Source organism: Haplochromis burtoni, unplaced genomic scaffold (assembly GCF_018398535.1).
Source record: "Haplochromis burtoni strain Fernald_Lab_line unplaced genomic scaffold, NCSU_Asbu1 Contig_35, whole genome shotgun sequence".
In the NCBI taxonomy this organism is placed as follows: Eukaryota; Metazoa; Chordata; class Actinopteri; order Cichliformes; family Cichlidae; genus Haplochromis; species Haplochromis burtoni.
Genome location: NW_024582396.1, coordinates 2,970,054 through 2,989,054, shown reverse-complemented (window position 1 = coordinate 2,989,054; position 19,001 = coordinate 2,970,054). Strand labels below are relative to the sequence as shown.

General features: G+C 42.8%; 1 protein-coding gene and 1 long non-coding RNA gene across 2 annotated transcripts in view; one reads left to right on the top strand and one right to left on the bottom strand.

The window, feature by feature from the left end:
- neurl1aa (neuralized E3 ubiquitin protein ligase 1Aa) overlaps nucleotides 1-9,024 on the bottom strand; it is a 68,694-nt gene extending 59,670 nt beyond the window's left edge. Inside the window, exon 1 of the mRNA XM_005919302.3 lies at nucleotides 8,659-9,024. Coding sequence (XP_005919364.1) covers nucleotides 8,659-8,740 — 82 coding nt within the window. The 5' untranslated portion in view covers nucleotides 8,741-9,024. The remainder of the gene's footprint in view (nucleotides 1-8,658) is intronic.
- A 2,715-nt stretch (nucleotides 9,025-11,739) lies between these two features.
- LOC106633126 lies at nucleotides 11,740-13,840 on the top strand. Its single transcript, XR_001336177.2, has 3 exons — nucleotides 11,740-12,080; nucleotides 12,171-12,280; nucleotides 12,390-13,840. It is a non-coding gene; the product is annotated as an uncharacterized LOC106633126 (long non-coding RNA).
- The last annotated feature ends 5,161 nt before the right edge of the window (nucleotides 13,841-19,001 follow it).

Here is a 19,001-nt window from a genome sequence, read left to right as displayed (position 1 = left end):
GTAAAGGGGTGATTACAGGAGTGCCCGTTAGCATTAGCATGATGGAGCTGGTTGAAAACCAGAGGCTGTGAAAACCGGCAAGGGTGCAAAAGGAATAACAAAAAGGCCCAAGAAAGAAATATACAGAAACAGTGCTGAGGGAGAAAACTCCAAAATAACCTTTTTGAGAGATTTAAAAGGTTCATTGTGACGAAATCTGTTCACCATAAAGGTGCTTTAGTTGCAGGGCATTTGTGCACACTGCTAGCTCGTGAAAGGCAAGAGAATATGAACAAGATGTGCTGGATGACACGAACACAAACCCAAATCCTGTAACTCTGGAGGTCAGCACAATGTTGCCTGCCAGGATTCAGTGCAGCAAGGCTGTGCTGAGGTTGTCTGGATGGCTGGACAGGAGAAAGGGGTGTGGGGAAGGACAAACAACTGCAACTGCAAGTGTCATGAAAGCTGCTTTAAGCTGCTGAAAGAGAAAAGAAGGATAGTGACCTTCATAGCAGGAGACATGAATGCTAATTTCAAGTCCAAGACGGAAAGCATACAAATCCATGACTTCTACCTACCTGACCCTTCTTAGCAGACGGGTGAGGTGAGGGGAATTCAAAGAAGGTGTTAATTGTATTAATAATATTTTTAATCCTACACTGGAACACAACACACTTGATTGTCATTGGTTGGTACTTCAAGTGGTTCATTTACAGTCAAAAGGAGAGATCGGACCTAATATGTGTGCAGGAGTCACGGCTAACACCCTGTTTAAATTTAATCATGAGTGGGTATGTGGCAATGAGACGGGACAGGGAAGGTGGGGTGGGAGGTGGTTGTGGAAAAGCTGGCTATCATAAATTTCTATGATACATGCAAATCAATAAACTGGTGGAACTAGAAGCAGAAATGTAGAAAGCTGTGTTTTCTGCGGGGACACGATGCACATGAGACCTTATGGGGAAGTGACGAAGCCAACTATGTTAGCCAGGCAGTGGAAGAACCGCTGGACTGGAGTCAGATGGTTTTTATAATTGATGCCAGGAGCACAAAGATAAACATCAATACCATTAAAGAAGCTGCACTGGATCTATTTCACCACATGGACCACTATAGGGACACTTTGACGTGACCAGTATCCTGCATGTTACAGGACTGACTGGAGAAAATCTAAGACAGTGATTTATTTCACTCAATGACATTGAATGAGGGACTAAAAAGTAGACGTTTACTTAGTAGTAAAAAGGACAGATGTAACGTAGGGGTGCTGCTAGGAAAGCACTAGTTTAAACAGTTTATACTCTATTATGGGGACACATCTGATTGGCTATTGTAATGTGTCGTGAAAGAGAGTCAGTGCAGTAAGTGTTGGTTTCATGGAGGAGCTACAACAAAGCAAGAAGAAAGGTGGCACACGAAAGTTAGTGCTGGGAGACACAAGTCTTAATAAAGCACTCATGTGTGGGAGAAAATTATTATTTAGGCTTCTGAGAACGGATTCGTTTGAAATGCAGTAGTAACAGGAGGAGGACACGGCCTAAAATTAGCAGTGCTGTGCATGAGCTGTAGCAGCTCCCTGCTAATTCACTTTGCTAACCCTCTTGGATCACTTTGGTTTGCAGTGTTGGCCCATTTTAGAGCGCTCTGAGCTGCAGACTGTCAAAGTCTGTGCTATCCAAATCTGTTGCTTTAGTAGACATTTATGAATGCTAACCAACCTGATGGATTACAGAAACCATAATCAAAGTCATGGTGGTTCTGTCCATCTTTTATACACAGTCTCTGGGCTGTTAGTGCTGAAGATGCTAATCAAAGATCTACTTTGGTTTGTTACATCGCTCACTCTCTCTGCTTCTTTTCTTACACTGATGGAAAATCGTGATTATCATTAACAACAGCATTCCACATCTAAGTCTAAGAAATACATTTGGCTACCCAGCTAGTGCTGACTGTTATTATAGTAAACATCGTCGCAGTGACTTCTTGGTTTGGTTTTTGTCAGAACTCTGCTGAAGGTGCCGCTCCCCTCCTGATCAGGCCACGATATGAAATGAAATCCGTTTATATTTCCCTCTAATCAGAACTGTATGTATAAGAATTAATAGCTCCTCAGACATAACTGGGTAGCTCGGCGTTTATTTATGCTGTTCTGAAAGCTTTCGACTGCATCTCTGATGCATCAGAATTACATCTCAGCAGCTCTGCATCAGTTTTAAACAAAACAGATGAGCTCTTCACTGAGTGAGCTGCGCTCGCCCACAGTCTGGTCCGGCTGCAGGATCTTTTGTGCTTGGAAAGGGTTAACTAACACTAAAGTATGAATCACTGACCTAAATTTAACATACTGTTTCCTGCATCAGAAAAACACACTATTCTGAACGCTACATGATTTAACAGGCTCTCAGAGAACACACTGTACATGTACACGAGTACAGATGAAGCAGGCTTAATTATTCCATTTGGAGTCTGCGGAGCTCAGCGAGCTGCTCTTCTCCACCGTAAAGATCCATTAAAACATAAATCTGTTACTGTGCTCACAAGCAGGAAGTATTCCCATCATAACAGGGGACAAAATGATGCATTTGCACGCTTTCGACACATTTCCGGTATCTGTGATTAACAGAGAACTCTGATATTCGGTCCTGTTTGCAAAATAAAGTAACCACAAAGCCATTAGACGAATACATTCATCACAGATTCACTGTGCTAGAAATAAAAAATTGAGCATTTTATCAATTTCACCTCATATTTGTGACCGTCAATGACACGGGCGCATTTAACATAACAGATTGTTGCATTTTTCAAGAGTAAACCGATACATCACCATTACCAAATGCATTAATAACTATCTTGAAATAGCTCCTTGTCTTATATAAGTATGACACATGGTCTAACCTGATGAGCTCATCCAGCACAGCAACTGTCTGGGTTGGCTGTCGGGTTTTTTGTTGTTTTGTTTACTAAGTGTGAAAGCTGCATTACAGTGCCCGAGGAGCTCCAGTCCTCCCAGGAGTCAAGCGCCTGTATCACCTCTCCGTAGCGGCGCTTCTTATTTAGGCAGGTGTTAAGGATGTTCAGAAACACTCCAGGCGAGACGCCACGTTGCATAAGAAAGGTCAAACATCACCAAAAAGGCAGCAGAGAGGTCACGGCTGCAAAAAGAAACAGAGAAAACTGTTTCCTGAATATTTCCTTGGCTATATTATTAGTGTCTTATGACTCCACTCAACTGTGCCCCGTGTGAAATATGGTTCACTAATTTCAAAACTCACACAGGATCATTTCATTTAATGACCACTCCCCAGAGACCAAGTGCACTTAATTCTGATTAGGCTTTGTCCTAAGTTCAGATGACTAACAGTTTCCTATTACACACGAACTCTGGAGCTCATTAATTTCCAATATGTCAAAAAAATACCACCAAACTAGGAGTTACAACATGTTCTACTTCTGTAGCACCTGTAGCACATATCAGCAAACAGAGTGTATTTAGCACAAAGCTAATTATACATTTTATTTAATCAGGCACTTTCATTTAGACAGTAAAAGGGTTTCTTTTCCTCAGAGAGCCTTCAGACCACAAAGCATTCCTTTTCAGAAAATCAAGCCCACAATCAGGCACAAAACAACTAAAGCCAGAGAATAGCAAGAGAAAAACCCAGAGCAGTTATAAAAGCCATAAAAACATCACATGATGATGCTTTATGGTCTCCAGTGGGTATGAAAGATTCCAGCTGGAGGGCAGTTTGCTGCTCGTTCTATTTCAAAACAGGCCTGCCAACATTATGGAGGATAACTGTTAACAAGTTAGTGGATCATCTGCTTTGGTTACTCGGTTATTGATCTTGTGCTGCAAAAAAAAAAACAGAATTTGACCTTCAGGTGCTGTGACCTACGTGCAAAAGTAGTATCTTAGTTAAATTTCTGTGTAGTTTTTGCTGTTTTACTATGTTAACACTAATGTATGACTCAAGTAGCTCAATTCTTGATTCTTGACACACATGTTGTTGCTAAAATAAATATTGCTCAAAAGACTTCAGGTAAAACAGTCTTCCTGGTCTGGTAACCATCATGGAGTTCCACAGAAACACTCTAACTGAACTGATGCTGATCAGGCATAACATTAAAACCACCTGACCCCTTTCATGGCCCAAACAGCCCAAACCCATCGAGCCACGGGCTCCACTAGATCCCTGAATAAGTTTCCACTCCTGACCAGGCGGAGAAGCTGAGGATGCAATGTGTCGAATGCTGCACAGATAAAAATTATACAACTTCAGTTTAGGTTTGAGATAAACACAACGTCCACTATCAGCAGTACACGCTATAAAAACAGAAAAGTACTATGTGAACCAGTCATCTGTGTGTTTGTGTTGGTCAGTGTGTGTGTGAGGTAACAACATGCCCTTGTGGTGCCCTCGCAGTAATATCATGTGGTGGAAACTAAATCAGCCTGTGCTAATGAAAAAGTGATGATGTACAGCTCAGACTGTTTAGCTCCTCCCTCCTGTCTCTACATGGGCCGTGTCACAACCCAGTAAACGCGACAGCCAATAAAACTGTCTGCAAACGCATTTTGTGTCCTGTTATTGTTGCCCCAAAGTTCTAAGTGAAAAGCACCTGCAGCACTCTGAACTTTCTGCAGAAGCCAAAGAAGAAAAATCTATAAAGAGGACACATTTCATCACACTGAGCTTACAAACTGCTCGTCTGTGTGCACAAGAGAAGGATACATTTTTGTGACTTTGTGCATAAAAATGTGAAACCTAAAGTTTAGCACCTCTGGCCTGCTCCCAGTCCTTCAAAGTGTCGTTGTGACTACTTGTTTCTGTAGATCTGTGATTTCGCCTTGGACCTCCAACTTCCTGAGGGTGTAAACATCAACTTCTTTGTCAAACTCTGATGTAGAGGATCATCACTGATATGAGAGACTGGTTTCTATAAAGCGTTTCTACTCGACTCGAGCACTTATAGTGGTTTATACAGGCCTCATTCACTTTTTTCTGTGCTTATGGGCTTTCTATCTAATATTCACGCTCTATTGATGCACGGGAGAGCAAGTTGGGGTTAGGCTGTTGCCCAATGCTAGGGCAACCTGCCTTACCTCTTCAGCTACAGCCACCCAAAAGCATACGAAGCCCTACGATGAGGAATCATCATTTTGGTGTTTTGAAACTGGATGTGAGAGGTGGGGGGAGATGTGACTGAAGCTGCACGCTCATTTGTCAGTTTGCATACCTTAGAGTTATCAAAGTCAACATTATGTCTTATTTAATATGACCCGAGATTAGCAAATGCTGCAGTATCTTGTTTGCACACGCAGTGCAAAGTATAACTTTGTCACATATATCTTAGCTGTGTTTGGCCTCTGGGCTCTGTACATCTTACTGTGTAGCTGCCATTTAATAACACTGAAAGTGGATGATTTGCTCTGCTGCCTTCTTTCACTGATAACAAGTCCTTACGGAGTAAAAAGGACACAAACTAATTTACTCTTGTGAAAGCAAATTCAGTTAGTTGCACTGGTTGTCACCCCAACCAGTCATCCCACCCTCCCTGAGCCTGGTTCTGCTGGAGGTTTCTTCCTGTTTAAAGGGAGTTTTTCCTTCTCACTGTCACCAAAGTGCTGCTCATAGGGGCTCATTTGGGTTTTTCTCTGTATGTATAATTGTAGGGTCTACCTTACAATATAAAGAACCTTGAGGCGACTGTTCCTGTGGTTTGGCGCTGTGTAAATAACACTGAATTGAAAGTTTGTGTGCATTAGACACTGTTGACTTCACCGGGCATGACGTTCTGAGTGATGTGGAGTTTGGCTCTAAAAAAAGATGAGAAAGAGAGAAAGGGTTGGAACTAAACGGTTGTTTAACTACGAGAAAGAACTCTACGTCTTGTTGTGGCGCATGCGATTTCCCCACGTCGGCCTCTGTCTTTGTGTAGCAGAACTAGATTTCTAGAAAGACGCACACATTATGGCACTGCTTGTCTTCTGCAGCTACATCTGTTTGCAGATTTCTTTGCTGTTTGTGTGCTATGACTGTGAATATGCAGCCATTCCTACTTTCTAACATTATGTTTGTGTCAGGCTGTAAATAGGCTAAAAAACCTGCCAAATAATTAAATTTAAACAAGTATTTTGATATGAAGTACTTCTGTAGTACTTTAATTCATTTGACAGAGAAATGGGTCACTGCTCCAAAGCTGAGTCAGCAGTTCTCTGAGAGGTCTCTCTATCAGTTAAAACCAATGATTTTACGTCTCTGCTGAAGAAGCGAGTGTGTGTTTGAGTTGTGCAGGCTGTGGGGGGGGTAATAGCCAACATAACAGGCTACATATACACCGTCTCAGCCCCACTCTGATCTGCGAATATCTCTGTTCCACATCCAACTAATCACTGCGCGCCGTCCCAGCAGCAGCCTAATAAACCGGGACGCAGAGCACAAACACATCCTTTCATCACCGAGCGGCTGCCGGTGACGTCGTCTGGTTCTTATCCCAATCAGCCATCAACTCCCGCTGATAACGCACTCTGGAATCCATCACCATGGGAACTATTGCACATGTTATGGGTGGTTGTCAAGGCAACCTGGCTGAATAATTGTCCCTGTTCTTCTCTGATGCGCCGCCTCGCCTCCCCTCGCCTGACTCACTCGTTCCTGTGATGTGAAAATAACCGCTCGGAACGCGTGCTGCGGATAGAGGGAGAACGTGGAAGGGCAAAGTGTGTACTTATGGTGATTATCCTGCAGACAGCTTCATTTTAAACCGCTCCCCCAGGCCCACCACTTCCCCCTCTGTAATCCAGATGTAGCAGCGTGGAGGTGGGCCGGTTTGTAATTTGCATGATTGGACACGTGGGACGCAGTCCAGTGGGTCCTGGAAAAAGGAGGCAGTCTGCAGGGAATATCATTTTGGTTGCACCAAACACAGTTTATTCTTTAGCTTAGCTTATAAGGTCTGTTCTTATAAATACTGTGAATAAAACATGCAAAGCAAACCAGTTACCATGCAATATATACCGAAAAATACAATTTTCTCTCTTTACTCAACACAACAAAGGAAACTATAAAGATAACTTGAAAAATAATTACGCTTCTTGTCTGCATGTGACAACATTCAAGCTCCTGAGCCAAATCTGGGCCTTTTAAACGTGTAATCCAGCCCACACATCGCTTCAGCTTCTAGTAAACTTTGTTGAATCTGGTTGAAGCTGTGGTCTGCACACCAACGTGCAGCCCAAACTAAACAGACAGCCGCACCTGCAAGTTAACAAGCTAGCTAACACGGTCTGCAAGCAAAGAAGAACCGCTGACAGTTTCAGCGGAGATGGGGCGCTGAGTGGAATACTTTACCAAATCTAAAGAGATGCTTCCATTTATAACTTTTGCATTCCAATAAAAACCCCAAAACTAAAGTGTATCGTCATCGCCATGTTTGAATCCAGACACCAGCAGAGACATGGAGCCACTGAGAGAGCAGAGGCTTCAGAAAGTCACACGCAACCGTACAACTGCATGTTTACGTACATATTCAGCCTTCACTGCAGAAGCCTTAGCTTCATACTACAGGTGAGCTTTCTCAAATCTTTAAGTGAACTTTCCTAAAAAATGTTACTAAAGTGTCATGCAAAAAATATTTTAATTTTAATGTAAAACTAAAACCTGTAAAGCTGTAAAACCAAATACATGAAACTAGAAAACAGTAGAATTAAAATGCTGCAGCTGAAACTGAATGACAGAGTATTTCATTTTTGTTACTTTAAATACTATAAAATATAATATATATAACATTTACATAGCTAAAATGGCACTAACAGAAAAAACATCCTGATGTTTGTGCGGCTTGTTCACTACAGGATTGCACAGTAATAAAAACCCGTACAGGAGATGAAGCCTTTTGTATTTCAGCTTAAATACACTAAATGTTTGCAAACCTTTAGACTGCTGTAAATTATTCACCCTCACGATTTATGACTCCTTTGTTTGCATTTTGGTAACAGTGCTCTCACCTTTGAGCACCTTTGAGAAATTTACAGCAGCCAACGTTTCAGTTCTTTATTTAGTTCCCTTTTTCTGTGGTGAGAGCAGCACGAGGACTGTTCTGTCTCAGACCAGGACACCTCTGTGTGTTTTATTTGGGGAAGTAACCTCTCGATCCATCAATGATAAATTCATCCCGACTTTACTTTTCTTCACAGATGTTTTTATAATTTCGAGGTGACATCAGAACATGTACCGTTATGTTAAGATCAAACGCGGAACAACTCCTAATATCGGACTTTGCACGGCTGAGATCCGAACATCCCGAGTGTTTGCTTGGCCTCGTGGTTCACGTACAGCTCTCGTTACAGAAGAAGGGAAAAAGCAAGCATACTGAGGCATCCCTGGCTGGGCAATGTTACAGAAGTATTAAGAATTCCTCGAGCTTCATGTTTTTAGTGCTGACGTGTCTGCCCCTACAAATGTGCACATGCACCTCCCGGCATCAACCAGCACGACCATGTACCCGACCAGGCAGCAGGCCCGCCTCCTGCAGCCGGGAGCTGTTCTTCAGCACCACCGCTCAGCTGATCCCGGAGCAGCAGGAGAAACTCTGCACGCGTCCCATCAGCTTTACCAACAGTTTCAGTGCAGTGACGTAAACTCGTCAACTATGAAGCGTGTTCAGGTAACTCACCTTTCTGAGAGTTCCGGAGTCTGTGGAAGCCCTGCTGTTGACCTCTGTGCAGCGTCGAGATGCCCGAAACATTATTGCCCATGACAGGAATTCACCGCGGCCGGTTGGACTGATGCTGGCAGCTTGTTGAGCACAGAAGCGATTTTTTATTGTTTAAACGACGTCCTCCGGTCATCACCGGCAACCAAAGCGGAAGAGGCGGCAGGAGCACAGGTGTGTGGAGCCGGCGGGGCAGCGGTGAGGATGATGATGATGATGGTGAGGAGGAGGAGATGATCTGAATCCTGAATGGAGCTTTTGGCTTGTCATCAGCGGCTGAATAATCCTCTTCAGCGAGCTCAAACTCCCCCCCACCCCCACAAGTGCTCAGATCATTTTATGACTTTGTTTTTAATAATAATAAAAAAAGAAAAAGCTGTCATGTAAAGCATTTAAAATGCTATACGCGCTGTGGTTCTCAGTAAAATCGGATTTGCCACGATTCTGTCAGTGTTCTTATATAAAAAGGGGAATTTTGCGCGACGACAAAAGAAAGAAAATGATAGCAAAATAATAAAAGAGCAGGTGTGTGGGCCTAGCTAGAATCTGACAGTCTCCTCTGCTGTCCGTCTAAAATATGGACTAAGTGCAAACCACATGTGCACAGCGAGCGCCTTATTACGGCGCATGGACAGTATCAAGCTGCCCTCTAGTGTAAACCAACAACAAACAGCAAAAAACAAAAGGAGCCAATGACAGCCTGGCTTTGCTTTCCAATCCTCTTCCAGATTTGATCCAAAGCCCCGACAGGAGCTCACGTGTTTTGGCCCCAATCAAACAACCGATCGGTGTCATTAATTATCATTAGAGAAGAATTCAAGGGAGTGTGAGGTCAGAGGGAGTCAGTAATTTCAGTTTGGCTCGGCTGATTAGTGGAAGAACTTCACAGTAAAAAGAAACGCGGAATGATTCATTAGACTGACACCCCGCGCCGCCCTCCGATAAATTATTTGACCTTTACCAATTTTTTGAGACGTGTGTCTTTTTTTAACTTTTAAAGTGAAAACTGCAAACTGCTTTTATCCACAGAGTTTTTAGTACATATTCATCTGCTTGGGGAACACGCTGCTCCTCAGGTTTTCCATTTTGTACAATATTCCTCTATTTCAGAGTGCAATCTGACTCCACTGCAGCTTTTTTAAATCAGAATTTTTCCATAACTGTGTAAACCCCTGCGCATTAAAAAAGCTTGTGCAGTTGTCAGTTGCTTGTTAGAGTTTACAGAGTCGTTAGCGGGTCCAGCAAAGAGAAGTTTCTCCTGTAAATGTCTCACATGCTTTAGTTTTAATGACTGCTTCATTTCCCCAAAAGCAAACATTTCACATTTTTTCACTTTCATGTTAAATGAACCCCCGGAGATTAAATTGCCTGCAGTTCAGCATCCTGGTTAGCCACAGCAGCATTGCTTTAACATTAATGTATCATATTGTATCAGGGGGGGCATTTTATTTGTAATAAGATAACTCTCTATTGTCATTGCACAGTCATATCTAGTACAATAGTACAGCGAAACTGGAAACTGGCCCATGTCGGCACCAAGCACAACACAACTTTAAAGTGGCTTTTTTTTAAAGTGCAAGAAGGGTATTAGCAAAAGAAGGAATGACTTAATAGATAAATAAATAAAATAATAATTGTCCAGGGAGGTCACCAGGTCAGGTCAGCTGTTAGCACTGATATGCATAAAGTACATTTTGCAGCTCTGTACCTTCACATCACATCAGTTTCATTTATAAAGAGCCAATTCCCCAAAAACATTTGGCTCGAGGCGCCTCATACTGTAAGGTAAAGACCCTCCGATGTAAAGATCTTCACTGAAATCTAAACAGGAGTTTGTAGTATTTTTACATGACTGCATTTCTGTTTTTGCTGAAGTCAACGGTGCACTTTTGGACCTGTGTTGATGAGGCTCCATCGTGTCTGATGGCTCTCAGAGTGTCCAGCAGGGCACGTTGCTCTCAGACTGTCGTGTGAGGGCTGTGTGCATGCAGGAGTGGTAGTAGGAGGACCCAAAGTGCAGACAGTCTTAGACAAAAGGTGAACTTAAACTCAGATTTATTGCTAGATGGCAAACAGAGAACTAGCAAAACTAGGAATACAAATAATAAACTGAAGACAACAAATAACCTGAACTAGCAACCAGACAGCACACACAGCAAGACGAGTGTAGATCACGACACGGACACAGAGAAACACAGGGCTTAAATACACAGAGTGAGCAATCAGGGAATGGGTAACAGGAGGGAAACACAGCTGGGGCAAATCAGGCCTAACGAGACAGAGGAAGCAAAACCAGACGCATTTACATGAGACAGACTTTCAAAGTAAAACAGGAAACATAACACAGAGACGCGAACTTGACAAGGGGATACAGCTGACAGGGGAGACAGAGCAACTAGAGAACACAGAGACATAAACCATAAGACAGAACTCTAAGAAACCAAAGATTAGAAATGATAAATAATATAATAAACTCAAAAACCCTGGGTCAACGACCCAGGCATCCTAACACAGACTGCAGGCGTGTGGTTCATGAACTTTCTAAAAGTAGAAAGGGAAACTTTCCTTCTTTACCAAAGTTTACAGTTAGGCCTGACTGCTGCATGATGTTAACGGCTCTTCTGTAGTTTGTTCTGTTTAATATTCAGTCTTTCTGTTTTCTCTTCTCTTTCCCCTCAACCTCAGCAAATCATGTTAGACGTCTCCCTTTCATGAGCCCGGTTCTGCCAGAGACTTCTTCCTGTTGAAAAGGCAGCTCTTCCTCCCCACAGTTGCTAAGTGCTTGCCCATCGTGCTTCTCTCACGATGAGACACGTTTTTAACACACATTGATGTAAACATTTTGGTTTTAACAGCCTTAGTTGTTGATTTGTTTTTTTTTATTGACTTATTTGTTTTTCTATATTTTACTGCGTCATTGTTGTGCATTACATTTATTTTAGTTGCATTTTACATTGTTAAGCACTTTGTGCAGCATGGACTGTTTGGAAATGTGCTCTATAAATAAATAAACTTGACTTCTCTTTAATATCTTGAGGTTTTTACTCTATAGAGCCTGGAGGTGACAGTTGCTGCAGGCCTAATTGGTGAACGCCTCTGAAGGTGTTTTTACTGGCGGAGCCTGAAACTTGCTAAATAGTTGTCCTTTAAGGGTTTTGTTTGAGAGGAGAGGAAAAGTGCTGTACTTAACCGTACAAGGATGGAGCAGCCACTTGCCTGTACATCGTAATTTCAGTTGTGCGAGGTTTCACTTTCAGGAAGCCTGAGATTTGTGTCTGTGACAGTTTGTGATTCTATGCAGATCCAGTGCCAGTGAATCATTCTCCCTGCATAAGGATAAGACAGCCACAGACGTCCATTCTGTGTGGCCTGAGATGACCTGCGTAAGTGCTTATTGCTCCCTTACTGTTATAACACAGTTTACACAAAGTATTCGTTACTACAGGTGCTTTTGTTGGTCCTGTTGATTACAGGCAAAGAAGAAGAACCACCTGCTGGCGCAACTACCTCGCCCTGAAGCTGAGGAGGAAGTGCAATGCCACCAGCTGCTGCCTCCAAAAAGACCCTGGCACAAGTACAAAAAGTAGCAGCTCATTCTAAATCATGATGGTTGTAATCACTCAGTCATTATGACACTCCAATACATCTGCTTTTGCAATTACTGGGTTGTAAAAACAGTCTGAATCTTACAGAACTGGACTGCACCACTCAGCTGAGGAAGACGATGATCACGGCGAGCAACATCAAAGCACCAGCTGACCGTCCTGTCACGCGTTAACGTTACCGTCCACACTGTGTGTCGCTGTGGATCAGCTGTTTATCTACTAACTGGAAGGACAATGTTGTGGATGAATGTAAAAAGAACCACGTTCAGCTCAACAAGAATCAATCAAACAAGACTTTTTGGTGACCTTCAGAAGATTCAGATCCCGAATATTTCTCTTTCCACCAGAGGAGAAACACAGTGGAAACTGAACAGGGATTTAAACACGGGGCAGTAAAACTGCTACAGGACGAAAAACTCTGCTTGAAGATCTACGGCCAGCTCAGCTGAAGCTCTGGGTCTGTATGAGTGTGACACCATGCTGTGGATATTTTATGAGCCTGTGCCATTTCTGTGCTGTGGTCTGATAGGGCAGCTCATTCAGCAGCAGCGAGGAATCGCAGACGTTAACCGGAGCGTCCGTCAGACTCCAGCAGCCCTACGTCCTTGAGTTGGACAAGCAGTTAGGAAAATGGATGAATCGCTTAATTTTTAAGTTGACTAAATACTAAAAAACAGCTTCTGATTTCAGTTTAAATATTGCTTTAGGCTCGATGTTGTTCCTGTTAAACAGTTCTACCATTTCCTGTAAAGAGGAAAGCCTGGCGGAAGAAAGATGGTGTGGACGAAAGACTGGATGGTTTCATGATGGTTCGACTTTCACACAGGAATTTGTCCACTGGTGCTTTTAGACTTAATTTTGGCCTAATTTTGCTTTGGGAATGAAACTTGAAGCGAGGATCAGGGGTTGGATTTCAGAAGGAAAAGTTTGATTTCTGACTGGATGAGAGAACAGAGAACACGCTGATGTGTTTCTGATGGTCTGTTTGAAGTTCGTCTAATCACCCACTGGACTAACAAATATGCTAAAAGGTCTCCCAGCAGGTTCAACTGTGACGCTAACAGATGCTGACCGAGCACGTTGGCACTGAGACCACCCTGTTAGCACTGACTCTAGCTAAGGTTAGCATCACACTTGAGAACCTTTACAAAAAGGCAATAAAGTGGCACCAGACGACAAAAGAGATGTTTGCACGTCTAGTTCTTACTTCTAAGATTTTTTAAATAAAGTCTGTGTTTAACAAAAGCTTTTGATCATCTGTAATAGTAGATGAAAATTTGACATGGAAATCTCATATTGAGTATATTAGAAAGAAGATGGTTAAAAACATTTATATTTTGGGAAATGTAAGAGATTTATTAGATTATAAAACAATGCGCATTTTATATTTTTCATTGTTTTTCTCATATTTTAGTTACTGTATTGAAGTTTGGGGGAATACATATGAGAATACTATAAAACCTCTAAACTTATTACAGAAGAAAGTGATACGAATGATTCATAATGTTAAATATAGAGAACATACAAATAAATTATTTATAAAATCAGAAATTATTAAAATTAGGAGATTTAGTGAAATTACGGACACTATTAATTATGTTTAAGGCTAAAAATAATATTTTGCCCTTTAAGTTACAAAGAGTATTTTTAATGTGTTCAGGGGGAGAAGATAGTAGAAGGAAATTTTATTTTAAGCATCAGTTAGCTAGGACACACAAAGATTAATGAGTCCAACGGTTAGGGGTATACGACTGTGGAACTCTCTTCATTATAATTTAAAGAATTGTATAAGTTTACATTGTTTTAAAAAGTGTTACATGCTTAAAACGATAACTCAATATGAAGAATGTGAATGAAATTGGAGTTCATTGAAAAAGGATCCATTATAATTTTTTGTTTTATTTATTTTAATTTTATTTTCTCCTTGTTACTATGTGGAGTGGTATATTCTGATTGTAAATTTGTTGTTTGGTTTGGGTTAGGACCGGAGAGAAATGTTAATGTTAGTTTGTTCCCTGATTTTTGGTGCCCACTTGTAATATAAGTTGGATTGTAGATAGGGGGCGGGGTTTAATGAGAATATTTTCTTCTTCCTGCTGCTTTTCACACATGGTTGTAGTGCTTTTTGATAGAAAGTGTGGTTGGTTTGTTTGAATTGTTGTACCAAGTGTGAAATAAATAAATAAATAAATGAAATGATGTTTCCATAATCCACGATGTTAGTGCTCGACTTCAGCTGCAGTTTCACGTTATTGAGGCTGAGATTGAATGAATTTGCACTGCTGCATGTTTGGACTCGTGACGCAACAGAGCCAGACGTCACACCTGGTTTAGTCACCGTCCCCTCACCTTTATCAAGCGTTGCCTATGCTTCACATCCAGGATGGCTCTGTGTGTTCTTTAATGCCGCTAATGTTGCTTAGTCGCTCATTTCTGACACCCAGAACCAGCTGACACCGACTTGAGTCGCATCCCTTGAGGCAAGAGTTCCCCTTTATTCAAAAGTCAGAAAACCTAAAGAGCGAGGTGAGAATAAGAGTGACGCTGTGCATTTTCACAGACTCTGCAAGTTTGTGGAGGAAAAAGCTTCAAAGCTTTCGTCTCTGGGCCTTTTATGATCACTGCGCACTGGCAGAAGCCTGACTTCACAACTACATGTTAGATACAGTGAATCAGACACGCAGTCACATTTTCTGCTCATATTTTCACCTCTAGCTACAAAACCCTTTTACCTGACTTTCATTGTGTTTTTCGAGGAAGGAGATAAAAGAAAGGGGCCACGGGGCTTTCTGCAAAACAAAAGCCGAAAATCAATACGGGAAATGTTGCTTTGGACATGACTAACTTCTGAACGCCGGCACAAATAAACCGAACTTTGCTTTAGAGAAAGTGCCGTCAGGTAAAGAGTCCCAGCAGGATGGTGCTGTACCGGCCATCACAGCATACATAACAGACAGCTGACGTGAAGCACGCTGGCTTTTCATCTTTTCCCGTTCTAGTGTTTCCAAATTCAGCTTTTGCTGGACCTCCATGTCTGTTCAATCTCCAGACACACCGAGTTAAAGGAGCAGCTGGAGAAGGAGGTGAGGCAGCCGCAAAGTTGGCGTGGAGGCCCGGCTGGCGGTCGTTGTAAGCACGAGAGGGCCTGGGAGGACTACAGGAGGCTGGAGCGGACAGAGATGGAGCTAAAGGTGAACAAAGAAGAGGGACGAGAGGCCACAAGCTTACAAGTGTCCACTCACAAACACAGTGACCCAGGAGGTCTGACGTGCAATCACAGGGAAGCTTATTTCACCACGCACACAGTAACATGGCAGTTTGCTCTGGAGGGAAACAGGCTGCTGATCTCTGTCAGACACAAAAGGTCACAGCTGGGCAGGATCCTCCTTTAAAGGGACTTTTCTGTTATTATAATGTTGTTCAATGGGGATCTGATTCAAGTTGAATTCATTTCATTTACAGCCCAAAGCAGGAAATCTCAAACTTTACCTTAAATGACCCTAAAATGTGAAGCCTGCGCATCATTGCTCGTCCTTCAGTCATGATAACACTTTACTCATCATCTCAGTGGTGGACATTTGGGAACAATGTTCTCTGGCAGGAATGACAGTAACTTGAGCCAGAGACAGAATAACGGACATATGCCCCGAGTGTCTGGAAATGCAGCTCCTGGACACGTCAGGACCTCCTCTGGGTCAGAAAGACGAAGCCAACACCGACGTGCCAAAACTACATGTTGCAAACTTTCAGCTTGAGGCTGGCTCCAAAAGCCAGTTATTCGCCACTGACTCTCATTTTAAAAGGACCAACTCGAGAGCAGTAATAAACATGTTTACAGCCTGCTGGTGCAAAAAAAAGCAAAGAAAAAGAAATGGTTTGGTCTCCATTGCTCATTCGCCTCTTCACAACAACTAAAAGTGCACACAGACTGTACAAAAAAAAGGATGTGTGGACATTCTGGGTAAGAAAGCCGAAGCCATGCTTTCTAACGGCCAGCAGGGGGCGACCTGGTTAGAGAGAAGAATGGAAAAGAGCCCGGGACTCTCTCGGGCTGGGACACAAGTCAAGACTCAAATTTGAGTAAATATGTCATGACATTCATTTTTGGGAACTGTGGTCCAATTAGGAGTCAAAGAAGAGGATAAAGCAGGATGTGGTTTAGGACAGGCCCATGTTGTAGACGAGAAACTGCTACTGTGTGAGCAGTTTCAGTTTTGGTGAGAGAAATTCTGCTTTTGTATTTATATGTAACCACTGATGAACTGCACTGGTTACTAACCAAACGTTAGCGTTAGTTGATGACTTGATGATAGAACACAAATAGTCATCAGTGGCTCCAAAACCAAGATGGCAATGATCCCACAAACGTGTGTCAACATGGCAAATGTGTTCATGTTTCTATACAGTCTACCTGCAATCAACAGGTTTTGTACTGCAGTCATATTTCAGATGCTTTTAAATATTTAATTTATTTTGAAATGTTTCTTTTGGCAACATGTCGACATAAAAAGTGAAATCATGACTGCAGAAAGCTGCACCTCAAGCTAACTAGAGAGAAAACTCTGATCAGACTGCGACCAGACGTATACGCTGCTCTCCATCTGTCTCCCAATCTTGCCCAGTCTTCTCCATTTTGCCACTGATTGCTTCTCCCCGGCTGTTCCCCATCGTTGTGTCGAGGTGCAGCAGAGCCAAGTTTACCCACCGTGCCAATCGGATGTGTCGCTGGCTTACAGAGTGATAAACGCTCAGCTGCTGCCTCTATCCTTTGGCTGCCACAGTCGATTGTTTTTGTTGACATTTGTGGTTTGCCATAGCTTGAAGTAGTGACATTTTGCAAGCGACCGTTGCTGAGCTCGCACTTGATCGGTTAAACAAACCTAATTGAATTCACGTCTTGTTTGGCCCTGTTCTTTCTCCAGTGCTTCACCAGTTGTACAAATCTGCCATTTAGACACCTCCTCTGGTTTTGTTTAGTTCCTCCACCGCACCTCGGCCCTCCCCTACATCTGACAGAACTTGAATTAACACCCACCCCAAAAAAATCCAACAAATGAGAACGCCAGAGCATGCGGCTGGCATCGACCAATGAGCAACTCTCTGGAATGTCAGGAAATGACCTGAAGGTAAACTCTCCACCGCCAACACACTTACACACCTGAGCAGCAGAGTGTCTCCCCTGGGCATCCGGTACTCTCTCTGAGTGCATGTGTGTGTGTGTGCGTGGACATGTGTGTGTTTGTGTGCGAGAGAAAGAGGAGCACGGGTAACAGATCTAATAGTGGGTTCACACTGTGCACATAAAAGATGCACACAGAGCTCTCATCTGAAAGTGCTCCTCGGTGTGCACGGGGGTTCTGCCAGCAGAAAGAACTAAGCAGTCCTCAGAGTCCAGTATTGCTTTTTCAGGTGCTGCCTCTTCTTTAGCCCTCAGCTAGGCAGGAACTGAATCATATTTGACCTTTTTAGAAAGGTGGCCGATAGCGTTATTTCTCTTTGGGAAAATCTAGACTCACCTCAATCGAAAAAAGCCTCCTGGAGCCTGAGGCGATGGGATGGTGAAAGGAAAGACTTTTGCTTTGGCATTCAGAGCCCTGACTGAATCCACACTGTGCACCTGCAACACAGACAGCTCTAAAATAACTGCTCCGTAGAGCATGATTCATGCTTAGCTGAAGCGGAAGTGACCCCTGCCCTCACCCCACAAAACACCCCCACATTCAGTGATTTCACTTTTTTCACTCAAAAGTATTAATCAGTTTAGAAAAGACAAAATGATAAAAGGCAGACCTCTGCAAATCGGCCCTCTATTTTAAATAGAGATATTTAAAGGTTTCCAAATCACATTTCTTTCCCCTCCTTTTATAAAGAAACACATCTAAAGCTTTTTAATAATTTCTCAAAGGACGATGCTGTCACATGCGACCACAAGGGGGCACTGCTGGGACACGTTTCATCATGCAAAGAAGCCAGACAACACAGCAACATCTGCTCAAACACATGTATTCCACTGCTTGGAGATGAGAGATCATTTCTAATCTTGAGCCTGAAAATCTGCCATTTAGCTTAAATTTGATTTGGATACATCAGCCATCGGAAAGCTCTACAACCGAGCGCCCTTAATGTCTGTTGTGTGGCGGAGGAGCAGGATGCCGGCGTAGTGTGCTTTTGATGTGCTCGCACATGATGTGCATCCTGATTTCGCTCAAGCTGCTGCAGGATAGTTGTCATTTCCTGTGAAGTCGAGGTAGTAATTTATTAAAAAGGGAGGATGAGGAAGATGAGGGAGCGTATACGGAGGAGGTAGGGGAGGTGAGCAGAGGGGGCGATACACAGAAACCAAAAAAAGGTGATTACATTTCTCAGACCGTTGTGATCCGCGTCTTCCTCCAGCAAATCCTCCTGAAAATGGGCAAAGAAAATAGGGCAACAACCCGAACACGAGTAAAATCTGTAATCCACTGCTTTCTGTGACGCCTCTGTCCCTCCATACAGGTGTCGGTTAGAAGTGAATACCAAGCTGACAAAGACAAGAACCATCCAAAGAAAGAGACATGCAGGCACGCATGGAGGTGCAGCTGAAGGACATGCAGAGACCCACATCACCAGACTGAAGAAATAGAGGTGAAGAGGTGCAGCACACACACACACACACACACATGTATTTCTGTCTTTGTGAGGACAGTAGTCACTACCGAA